This window comes from Perognathus longimembris, chromosome 21, assembly GCF_023159225.1.
Source record: "Perognathus longimembris pacificus isolate PPM17 chromosome 21, ASM2315922v1, whole genome shotgun sequence".
Taxonomy (NCBI): domain Eukaryota; kingdom Metazoa; phylum Chordata; class Mammalia; order Rodentia; family Heteromyidae; genus Perognathus; species Perognathus longimembris.
This window is the reverse complement of record NC_063181.1, coordinates 32262199-32274567: the sequence shown is the minus strand read 5'-3', so window position 1 is coordinate 32274567 and position 12369 is coordinate 32262199. Positions and strand designations below refer to the sequence as shown.

Genomic DNA, 12369 nt, shown 5'->3' with positions numbered 1-12369 from the left:
TGTGGCTTTCAGAAATGGCAGCATATTTTGAAGAGCACAACCAAGAGCTACCTGTTATGGCAGTGGCTAGAGGCGCATTCACTCCCGGTCCTTACGGCCTGCAGGGTTTTCACTTGAGCTTTGATGGACCAGGTTTTCCTTTCCCATGAGAGCCATGGGGTGGGGGGTGGGGTGGATTCTCTCTGCTTCTCTTCTTTCCTTTTCCCACATTCTCTCACATATTGTGTCTGTTTAAAATATTATTTTTTTTGAAAACGTCCTTGATCTCTTCTTTGTTGTTGTGATTAAGTACAGAGAAAGGAAGTATCATAAATAGAAAAGGCCAGCATATGGAATAGTTTAAGTGTTCTGTAAGGGCCAGTGAGGGAGCCACAGAAGGGAACATTCCGGCTGCCTCTTGCTGCTGTTCCTGTTCTCATCTCCCAGTGGATCTGATGGAGAAGGCAGCCCCAGGAGAGCAGCAGGGCTGGCCACATGCAACCATTTGCTTTTTCTTGCCTGTAGTAAAGTTCACATTTGATTGCTTTTCCAGATTACGTAGATCCAGACATATTTTATGCAGTCATCCGGATCTTTCTCTCTGGGTAAGTATAGTTCACTTGTTTTCCTCCATGTGGCTTCTGTAGTATTTCCCAGATGTAAGAGAAGACAAACAGAACCTTCCTGAATAAGAAGCATACAAAGTACGCCTTGCTGGGAGAACGCTTACCAGGATCCACTTTTGGATAATAGAAGGGGCACCATCTGCATGACGAATGGCATAAGGCCTGGATATTTAAATCCAGAGGGATTGTCATCAAGCCATTAAGTTAGATCCATTTGTATTCCTTCTTAGGTAGAATCCCACCTTGAAGGCCGGGGAATAAGGCCAGCGTGCCACCCACAGAGCTCTACCTGGGCAGATGGAGGGGTAGGAAGCAGCACAAGTCTTCTTCTCAAGTTCTCAGGGAAGCTGCTTGCTGTGGTTTAAATGTCAGCATCTTTCTCAAAATCCTTATGTTAAAATTTTACCACCTGGGGGATGGCATTGGAAGGTGGAGCCTTTTCCTTGTGCAAGGTCTGGAAAAGGCTGAGAATAGGGCTCAGAGATGGGATAGGAGGCTCTGGGTTGAAAAAGAACCTAAAGCTGTCCGGAGGTGGGGGCAGGAAGGGGAGGCCGGAGGAAGAAAAGGGCGGGAGAACAGAGCCATATTCCATGTACATTATGTTAAAGTTGAGCTACGTAACTTGAGGGTATGGACGGGATTGGGAAAGCAGGGGAAGCTGGAAGGGGCCACACTGGTCAGGGTGTACTGTACTCACGATCTGACTTGTGTAACCGAAACACCTTTGTGCAACGCCTTAAGAAAAGAGCACTAGAGAAAAATAGCCGCCCTTCCCCCTTTTCAATTTGTTCTTTTACTTTCTGTCTACTGTGAGGACATGTCCTCAGGGGTCCCCTGGGAGGGAAAGCCCGAGTTCTTCCCAGACTCAGCCTTTGATCCTGCACCTTGTCGACTCTAGAACCATGGGAGATAAATGTCTATAATTTGTCAACTACCCTGTTTATGGTATGTGGCTTTTAGCAGTGGGAGCAGACCGAAGCAATGCTCCAGACCATTTTTATCATGTTTCCAAGTACTCTTCTTTCGTCATGTAGGTAGAAATTTCTTCAGAAACAACTTAGCCATCCCTACGTAGATGTCTTTTAATCAGATTATCTTCCAGCCATTAACTGTGAGCATTAAGGTGTTATTTCTTTTCTGGTCCTGGGGCTTGAACTCAGGGCCTAGGCACTATCCTTGAGCATTTTTGTTCAAGGTTAGCACTCTACCACTTGAGCCACACCTCTACTTGTAGCTCTTTGGTAGTTAATTGGCGACAGGAATCTTACAGTCTTTTCTTCCCAGGCTGGCTTCACCCTGAGATCTCAGCCTCCTGAATAGCTAGGATTACAGACCTGAGCCACCAGTGCCCAGCTTGCTTAGGAATCTTTGCAAGAAGATCCTTAGACCCATCCCCAAATAATGTTTTACCAGCAGTTTGTACATCCATTTTCTGAGATTATCTGACATGTAAGCATCATATATAGTTTAAAAATACTATTTGAAAATAATGCTAGTTTAGTTTGCCGAGGAGAAATGTTTCTTAAGTCTAAGTTAGAGGTAAAGATAACCACTGAGCACGGTGGTTCACACTTGGAATCCTAGCTTCTCAGGAGGCTGAGACCTGCAGTCACACTTTGAATCCATGGGGGGAGGGGGGTCGCGGACCAATCCTGCAAGACTTCATCTCCAACTAAGCAGCCAAAAGGTAGGCTGGAGGTGTGGCACAAATGGTAGAGCACCAGATCACCAGATGTGCACAAGAAAACCGAGCACGAGTCGGAGGCTCTGAATTCAAGCCTTGGTTTTCCCAGGTTGTTGGGTAAAACATTCTTTGGGGATGTGTGTGAGGAATGTTCTTGCATTCAAAACAAAATGGACCATTGGCTTAGGAAGTAGAAACTTTAAAAATGAAATAAAAATCAACTTTTATAGCATAAAGAAGTAGAGCCAGCATGGAAAATTCACGAATTACCTGTACAATGCATGCACACCCAAAATGACAAAGTCACGGAAAACTTAGGGTGGTGTCACCAAAGGGAGTGGGTGGGGATTACAGAGAAAATGGTCTCTGCTACTGAGCAGGACATTCACACCCTGCTAGGATGAGCTCGGCCGTTTCCCTTTCACTGAGCTTCTCCACTGTACTCCCTGCAGCCAGCCCTGCCTGAAGAGGAACACCCCCCACCCCACCGCTGGAAGATTCCATGAGCACTGAGCTCTGCTCATCCAAGTCCCCCTGTGACTGAACCTTGGCTTGCCCGTGAGAAGCTCCTTCTCCTAGAGCTTTTCCAGGTTTACGTTAATGCCATTTCTCACAAAGTACTTCTTTCTGATCTTTAAAAATCCCTTCCTCAAAGACCAAATCAAAGGTACAGAAAATAGATGTGTGGTTCAGTGACCAGGGCCGCTGGTAGGGGCCTAACTATAAGGGGAACACAGGAACACTTTCAAAGACGTGAAACTAGGGCTTGGGGATTTTTTTTCCCTTCTTTTTAAGTTCTATAAGTAGTTATACAAAAGAGTTGCTATTTAACAAAACAGTTTATGAATATAATATATCTTGATTAATGTCACTCCTTTCAAATCCTCCCCCTCCCCTTACCTCCCTGCTACTTCTCTTACTTTTCTTAATTTTGTAGGATATTCATTGTATTCTTGTCTGTGTTTCCCCTCCCCTCTTCCCTTCTTCATTTGTCTACCCCCTTCCCATCCCTTCCTGCTGTTTTATTTTGTTGAACTTTTGACTTTGCCTTTCTAAGGAATTATACTATATGAATTCTCCCTCAGATCTATTGTATTTTAGTTAATACATTTGTATACCCTTGCATACCACTTGTAAGTTTATAAACTAGATCTAGCTTCCACATGTAAGGGAAAACGTGCACTTTTGCCTCTCTGGACTTGAATTCACTTAATTTTCATATAATGAAAGGTGGGGCAGGGTCTTGTTGTGTGTGCTAGGCTGGCCTGAAACTTCTGGTTCTGATGCTTCAGCATCCTGAGTCAGGAATTATAGGGATCACATTATACCTTGGGTTGGGCTGTTAACTGGAGATAGAAGAGAAACTTTGCTTTCAAACTCATTTAGAATGCTACTAGCATCCTGCTTGTGTGTGTTTCTAGAAATGAGATCTTTATAAGAGCAGCTTCCGGAAAGGAGCTGCTGTTAGCTTACAGTGACCTGCTGTACCACTTACATGGCCCCGTAATACCTCAGGAATTGGACTTCTAACGTTCCTAATTCTGCGAGTCTCCCTGATCTCCTTCACCACTAGCCAGAGCAAACCATCTGCCTAGAAAGGTCTTACATAATTAGCTTTGGCTCACCTAGATAGCTCAGGGGCATTCCTTGCATGAATGTCACGTGATCAGCAACCTTAATCATAAAAGAATCCCTGTGCCTCAGTGTATGACATAGTGTACCAACAGGAATATCTCATAACACTCACAGTCACAGGAATTAGATGGGAGTCTTAGGGAATCCTTTGTAGAATTCTTCCTACCACAGTGTTTTCCAAATGAATTAATAAATTCCACTTCGTTATGTCAGAGGCTTCTTATAAGGATGAAGGCCATGTGGTATAACCTCTGTGATTAGATAGATACCAGAGGGTGACTTTGTGCTCATTAAAACAAGTTCAGGGTCAGTGAAGTGTGTCATCTGTGATCTACACAAATGCCTGTCCTGAGTTCCTAATTGTCAAGGCTTGTCATTTGTGATCTGTACAAATGCCTGCCCTGTGTTCCTAATCTTGAAGGCTTGTCTGCTGTAATCTACACAAATGCTTCCCTGAGTTCCTAATCATCAAGGCTTGTCATCTGTGATCTACACAAATGCCTGCCCTATATTTCTAATTTTCGATGTATTCCCTGTGAGGCTAAGTGCACAGTGCTATATCCTAAAGGGGAGAATAACTAGATGGTCACGACATGTAGACTGTTGAGCATTCCCAGGAGGTATCTTGAAAACTTTTCTCAAAGATTTTTTGTCCCCTCTGTCTTTGACTTGTCCCATGCTTGATCTGTCATTTCTTATTTACTCCTTTATTATTATTATTATTTTGTTGATCCTGGGGTTTGAGTTCAGGGCCAGGGTGCTGTCCCTGAGCTTTTCTGCTCAAGGCTAGTGCTCTACCACTTTAAGCCACAGATCCACTTCTGGTTTTCTGGTAGTTGATTGGAGATAAGAGTCTCATAGACTTTCCTGCCCAGGCTGGCTTCAAACTGCGATCCTCAGCTCTTAGCCTCCCCAGTAGCTGGGATAACAGATGCGAGCCACTAGTGCCCACTTTATTTGCTACTTTAAAAACATCTTCATATAAGAGCCTTATAGGAGCTGGCTCCATTCCCCGTAGTTCCCAGCGCATGTTATTTCTCAGGGAAGTTATCAGCCCTGGAGGTAAGCAATTGCCATTGTATTATTTTTCTGGTTAAATGTCCCGGCTCCTTGGAGTAGGTAGAAACATGCCATGAGAAAGGCTGAAGATAATATGGCTATGGAGATCTGGGACATGTGGCTCTCAGGCTGCTTGATGAAAAGCAGTTTTCCTTTGTCAGCTCCATCGTACCTGAGTGGCTCCATGGCCTCTTCCTTTGGACTCCCACACTGGGCGCCCTCCATTGCCTTCAGTGTGGCTCCGGCACTTCTGCTCCAGCCTGGGTACTGCCAGAGTCTGACTGGTTCCTGTGCCTGCCCATCTGACATATGCAATGGTAGTTAAGAGTTCCTTCAAACAGGTCAGATGCCTTCAAGAAACACATGTGGGCTTCCACATTCTGGAGCCCCAGTACCTATTTCCAGAATACTATTTTTCATTATAGTCATCAGCTATTAAGTGAGTCCTTACTTCCTGCCAGGCACTGTCTGACCTGGGAAGAGAGCTCCAGGCAAAGCAGTGAAGCCTATAGTTTTCAGAAGAAGAATGGATGATGAAGCTATAAACAAGCAACCCTAATAAAAGCAAGCTTGTACAACTTGCATTGCAACTGCAGGTGATTATGGGAAATGTAGAGTAGAACACATAGTATTTGGGCAGAACGCTGGGTGCCATAGCTGGAGGCTGTCTATTCAATGTGACCTAGGAAAGCTATGGAACAAGTGCCATCTGGGAGGATAGCTGAGGGGAGAGAGCCACCCAGGCTCCTCTTGTTCGAAGCAAAAGGAACAGGGATCACAATGAGCCAGAGCGGGAGCAGGTGTGTCATGACGGAAGCACAGCCAGGTGGGATATGGGGAAGGAGAAGGAAGATGGAAGTCTTAGTGGACACCAGCTCCTATAAGGATATGCTGGCTCCTTGCCAGGCCTGGGCAGGCTTTGGAATGGTGACATGATCTGTCTTTAGTTCCAAATCATCACTGTACCTGCACAGTAGAAAAGAGATGGGGTAAGAGAAAGGGTGGAAACAGGAAAGTATGTGACAAACCATCATTTATCTAAGAGCCTAGACATGTAGATTTCTATTTTCACTCATGAAAATAATCTCTGGAGGCTGGGAATGTGGCTTAGTGGTAGAGTGCTTGCCTTGCATGCATGAAGCCCTGGGTTTGATTCCTCAGCACCACATAAACAGAAAAAGCCGGAAGTGGGGCTGTGGCTCAAGTGGTAGAGTACTAACCTTGAGCAAAAAGAAGGGACAGTGCTCAGGCCCTGAATTCAAGCCCCAGGTCTTGCAAAAGAATACAAAAAGAATCTCTGCTCTTATGGATGGGATTGTTACCTTCCCTGTGGCTATAGTGTAAGTTATATTTTGTTTTCCTCTTGTACTACTAGAAGTTACAAAAAACGACAGAAGAGGCATGAACTCCAACTCAGAATAACATGATAAAAATAATATATCATGAAATATAATAAAATATTATGCCTATTATTTATTGAATGCATGGCATATTACACAGTGGATAAGTATTATTTTAATTAATTCTTACATACTCTACTGGGGTAGATACTAATATTACTCCATGAGGAAAATGAGACTCGGACAGGTATTATCTAAGCCAAAGGTTGCAGGGTGTGAATAGTTGCGCTGAGGTTATGTTTTGTATCTGCTTGGGATAGAGTCCTTTCTCATAACAGGTACAACCTGTTCTGATCTTCCCATGAACACTTCTCCTTCCCTCTCTCCATGGAATGCTGTCTTTCTGGGCTTCATCTATTTCCAGAGGGATAGCACCCTCCTGTAAAGGCCAAGCTGCCCACTTCAGCAAAGCCCCAGAGAACAATGCACTTCTCAGAGCACTCCCAAATGCAGGCATCTTGGGGGAGAGGTCATGAATGCAGGCAGACCAGCTTGTGTGACTTTCAGAATTACAGGAAGATGATGAGGCATCTCCACTAGGAAGGTAGCTGGCTTTTAATCATAAAAGAATCGAGTTCGAGTCCTGGTTCCAGGAATCCTTAACAATGTGCCTGGAAATTTAACTTCTTTAAGTCTTCCCCTATCTATAAAGTGAGGCACAAAATAGCTTGTCTGGTCTCCAGAGGGGTTGAGTGGGAAAATGCATTGCAGCCGCTCTACAGAGGGTAAAGCTCAGGAGGACAAATGAGCCCCCATCATTACCGCTCCATCTCACCTGCACTCGCCACTCTCCAAGACTCTAGAAGACGAGGATCAGAAAGCGGTAAGTGAATAGTGTGATGAAGGCAGAGGAAGAGAGAGGAGACAAGAAAAGAGTTGGAGAGGAGAGGAAAAGAGGAGAGGGAGAGGGAGGGAAGAAAGGAGGAAAGGAGGGGAGAGAGAGCTACAGGAGGACAGGAGAGAGAGAGAAAGTGAGAGAGAGAAGCAGGAAGAGAAGAGAAGAGGAGAAGAGAGGAGAGCTAGAGAGAGGGGAGAGAAAAGCTGCTAGTTAGAATGTCATCACTCCTAACCCAGCCCTCCAAGCTTCCCTCTGTGCTCCTAGGAAGCCACGGGGGTTGCGTGCTGTGCATTGTCCTCACCCACCCTCCTCTTCACTACCTGCAGTCAGCAGAACGCTTGCGGAAGGCGCTTTTCACCAAGGCAGCAGTGTTTAGGAGCCAGAGTTTACTGCAGTCATTAGTTATTGTCATTGTTATCACGAGAAGAGCAAAGATAAGCGTGTGTGTGTGTGTGTGTGTGTGTGTGTGTGTGTATCTGCAGAGCCACACTTGTGGAGAGAGAGGTATAAGATCATGGGGTTGCGATTAGCAGAAGTGAAGACTCATTGGGGCCCTTATTGTGTCCTGTTGATCAGAACAGAAGGTGCCTTTATCCCTGAGCCTTTCCAATGAGTATTTTATAGGACAAATACCAGATTCCTCTCTAATGAGCCTGTTCCTCTCCAAACACCCTTCCTGCGAGGAAAAGGGCCACAGTGTGGGGGCCCCTGAGAAGCAGAGGACAAGGCGACCTTGCAGCTCACACCCTTGGGGATTCCCCAACCCTTGGTTCAAACCCACTGCTGACATCGTGGGCATTTTTTTTTGTCCCATTAGGTGGCAAGATAACCCAGCCATGCCCTCGGGACTCATCTATGAAGGGGTCTCCAGCAGTCCTCTGAAGTACTCTGGTGGGAGCGCAGCCCAGAGCTCAGTGCTCCACGCCCTGGACGAGTTCTTGGGCATCCAGCATAGCAAAGAAAGTGGTAATCCGGATTTTTCCATTTCTCCTTTCATGCCTTTCCCAAGGAGAGATGGAAGCAAGTGAACGAGAATAGGGGAAGTTTTTTTTTTTTTTAAATTAATCAATTGATCACTGGAAAGACGAAGTCAATCACCAGGAAGTGCTATGCACTTCCCTAAATCAACCAGGGAACCAACTGTGTGCTTAACCCATGGTATTGGGTCAAGTCAATTTGTATGGGCCACACTCCCCTCCTGAGAGCCTTGCCAGGACTCCAGCTGTTCCCTGTAATTTTGGTTTGGATCCACAGGCTGTAGCTTTCTGTTTCTGTGACAGGAGAGAGATGGGGAATTTGAAGGTTATGCCATTCTGTATCTGAGACTGAAGCTAGCAGGCAGCAGATCTGAGCTTCCCTACCAAATGTTCTTCCTTAAAAGATGCTACAACTTCTGGTCGAATCTATGGGATCCCCTGGGTTGCAGAGTGTGTTATTTTGGAGGCTTGACATTGTTCTTTTATTTACCTATCAGCACCAGTAATGTGTTTCACTCCTGCAAAAAAGCACTCCATACTGGAAAGGTTTTAATATGGATAGTAGAAAAATAATTAGATCTTTGTGCCTTGGAATTCAGGCTCACCCACAAACTTGGTCCTCTAGACCTATGATGAGTTTCCATGGATTTTTGCATTTGGTGCTGTTTACCATTGATTTACCACCCATTGTATTAAACACATAATGAATTTCCTATAAACATTTATTGATTTGATTTTAAAAAACTTGGCTTCAAGAGGCTATTTCTAAGACTGGCTGATTCTTTATGGTCCTATTTTGGTACATCCTATAACTTTTATTTTGTCCTGTATTCCCTTCAAAAATAAAAGGACACAGGAAACAAAATTCCTTGTCAGTTGAAGGGTATGTGTCCTATATTTGTTCATATATCTCACCGAGTAGCTTCAGTTAGCAACTAAAGGCTCTGTGGTACATGATATTTATACATCTGCCGGGAGATCCAGTTCCACCTCAGTTATCTGGGCCGCACTGGCTTCTTTTCTCTCCTGTCTCCTGCCAACAGTCAGAAACACACATGTGAGTATTTGGCATCTGCAACCACACGGGCCAGCAAGCAGGTTGAGTTAGAATACCATCAACTGTTTCTGTACCTTTGTGTGTGGAACAACAGGGAAAATGTTTTGCATTTCTGTATGGAGCTAAGATGTCATTCTGGTTGTTTCTTTCAGCTGCCTTTCTGTACAGAATGAGAGACTACATGCCTCCTTCCCACAAGGCCTTCATTGAAGAAATCTCCTCAGTTCCATCACTGAGGGAGCTCGCCGAGAACTCCGGCCCGGGGCAGTGTCTGACATCCTATAACCAGTGTGTGGAAGCCTTGGCAGAGCTGCGGAGCTACCACATTGCCATGGTGACCAGATACCTCATCATAGCTGCAAGTAAAGCCAGGAGCCAGAGGCCCAACCACCTTCCAGGCCCGCCAAAGGCTTTAGAAGCCAGGGGCACAGGGGGCACTTCTGTCCTGAGCTTCCTGAAGAGTGTCAGGGACAAGACCTTAGCCGCGATCCTGAAGCCAAGTGGTGCAATGCAGAGCCCACCCTAGAGTGTGGGAGGGGGCAGAGAGCGAGGGTCTGGGCTCTGTCTCCAGTACCCCCAAAGGGACATCAGCCCTCTTGATACTGTTGCTCAAAAGAGCATCAGCTTCTTTATGGCCGAAGAGCTGAGCTTCCTCCTGTGCTGCCCTCCTGGCTTGCTTGCTCACTATCTAGCAGCAAACCACAGTGGACTTTGCCTGAAGAGGCAACAGGGAGCAATGTAACAGAAACCAAATAAAATACCATGGCAACGCACAGATCAGCTTACTAGTTCTCCTCTTTTTCTCTATCACTAATGGAGCTTGAGTTCAGGGGCTTGAGACTCGTCCTTAAGCCTTGTCACTCAAGGTTAGTGGTCGTATCACCTGAGCCATGGCTCCCTTTCCAGTTTCTTGCTGGAAACTGAAGGTCAGAGTCTCTGGAACTGGTCTGTCAATGCTCAGTATGCTAAGCAGATGGGATTATGTAGATGGGCCACTAGCTTCCATTCTCCCTCCCTCCCCCTCCCTCTCTCCTTCCACCCTTCCTCCCTTCCTTCTTCTTTTCCTCCCTCCCTCCCTCCCTCCCTTCCTTCCTTCCTTCCTTCCTTCCTTCCTTCCTTCCTTCCTTTCCTTCCTTCCTTCCTTCCTTCCTTTCTTCCTTCCTTCCTTCTTTCTTTCTTTTTCTTTCCCTCCCTCCGTTCTTTCTTTCTTCTTTCCCTCCCTCCCTTCTCCTTCCTTCCTTTGTTTTCCTTCTCTCTTTCTCTCCCTCCCCCTTCGCTGTCTTTCTTCTCTCTCATTTTGTCTCTTTCTCTTTCTGAGACTAGTTCTCCCTGAAGTGTCCTGGCTCAGGCTAGCCTTGGACTTGAAATCCTCCTTTGTGCTGAGATTCCAGGTATGTGTCACCACACCCAGCTTGTTCAGTCCTTTAAGAAAATAAAGAAGTTTATTTCACTAAAGTTCTACCAAGCTCTTGCTCAGGCTTAGGCCTCCCCTGGTCCTCTTCCCAGCACCGGGGCTGGAGGTCGGATGCTCCAGTGGGGGAGGATGTTGCTAGAACTTGGAAATCACTGGTGTGAAAATGAGAAGTTAATGACCTGGGAGCTGACGCTCCATGTCTGTTCCATGTGGTGATTTGCACATTCTGTTTTGATTTTCCTGTTTATTTTTACAAGAATTCTTTTTCTCCTGACAATGGAAGTCTTTACTTGTAAAATGAATTAATCGACCCTTTGGATATAAAAAAGCTCAAGAGGAATAAATAGGAAGCCCAGATATTGAGTATGTTGATTGTTGAAATAAATGTAGATGCTTATATTCTGTTAGTTTCTGTCTCAAAAAACTCATTATTCCACTGGACAGAAGAAAACCTGAAAGCTTTAAATTTGCCAATTTAGAGTGACTTTCATGAATTTACACATGTATGGACACACACACACACACACACACACACACACACACACACACTCCTGAGATAGAATCCACCATAGCTCTTAAACAGCCCCTCTGGGTTTTGACCTGGCCTGCTCTAACTGGAAGTGTGTGCCATCCTGTGGAAGGTTTGATTGTGTCAACCCCTTCCCGCAGTTTCTGGGAGTGTTCAGGGACTCCACAACCAGCTCAGGGTAACTCATCCAGCACCCACAGAGACCACCTCTGCTCCCCCTTGCCTGGGGAAGAGTGTCTTGGATTCTGTGGGCCTCCGACTGGATAACAAGGACCAGGTCTTACACTGGTGTTCTGGAAAGCTCTTCCTGTCCTGTTTCCTCTGGGCTGGGTGTGGTGAGGGTGTGAAGATGAGCGTGACAGGACCCGAAGCTTGTCAGAGATGCTCAGCCAGTCCCCGCTCTGTGCCTGCTGCTGCTCTTCTCTTCCTGGTCCGTGGCCAAGGGAAATGCTGGTTCCACAGGTTCAGGTTAGAGCCACAGCTCACAACGCTTAGACTATCAAGGTTCAAAATTGTGTTTCACGCCACACATTGTGCTTGTTGTGTTTTTAAAAATTCTCTTCTGAGTCTCAAAACCATGAGCCTCTCTGATTTTCTGTGGGAGCAGTAAGTCCAGACAGTGTCCCACATTCACGGTGGAGGGCGGGAACACAGGGGCGAGGAGCTGCATGATTTCTCCTCCTCTCTGTCATTCTCAGGTAGACCTGAATTCTGATGAAAAACAACAACAACAGCAACAATAATCTGGTGTTTACTCAGCTTCCAAATGTCATTCATACTCATACTCAGTTTTTAGTTCTTAGAAAATCAGGACAACCTGGTCTTCAGGTAGATAGATATGAATCACAGAAGAGGAAACCCGGCACAAAGGTTTATCAATGCAGGATTTACTGTTGCAGAGTGAGGCTCACATTGTGGTGCAGATCTAAGTTTGAGAGAAAACACTGTATTCCTCTAGTGTCGGGGATCCACAGATTCAGTGGCTCTTTATTGTTTGGGGGTGTTGGAAAACAGAAAGTAACAACTCATGGACCGAGAGGCTGGAAAGCCAGCTCCACCACTAAATTTTACTTAACAGACACACTGTTCAACTCCCAAGAGGCACAGTTTATACCATCCATGCTCATTCCAAATGCAGCTTCCTAAGTGCTGGGTGGAGCTGAGACAGTCT

The 12369-nt window shown here is 45.6% G+C and overlaps 1 protein-coding gene across 4 annotated transcripts in view; it reads left to right on the top strand.

The window, feature by feature from the left end:
- Ido2 (indoleamine 2,3-dioxygenase 2) overlaps positions 1 to 10027 on the top strand; it is a 46538-nt gene extending 36511 nt beyond the window's left edge. For 3 of the 4 annotated variants that reach the window (XM_048330610.1, XM_048330609.1, XM_048330606.1), the window contains 3 exons: positions 533 to 584; positions 8039 to 8187; positions 9408 to 10027. In XM_048330610.1, coding sequence (XP_048186567.1) covers positions 533 to 584; positions 8039 to 8187; positions 9408 to 9781 — 575 coding nt within the window. In that variant the 3' untranslated portion in view covers positions 9782 to 10027. The remainder of the gene's footprint in view (positions 1 to 532; positions 585 to 8038; positions 8188 to 9407) is intronic. The other variant, XM_048330608.1, reaches the window with a different exon arrangement.
- The last annotated feature ends 2342 nt before the right edge of the window (positions 10028 to 12369 follow it).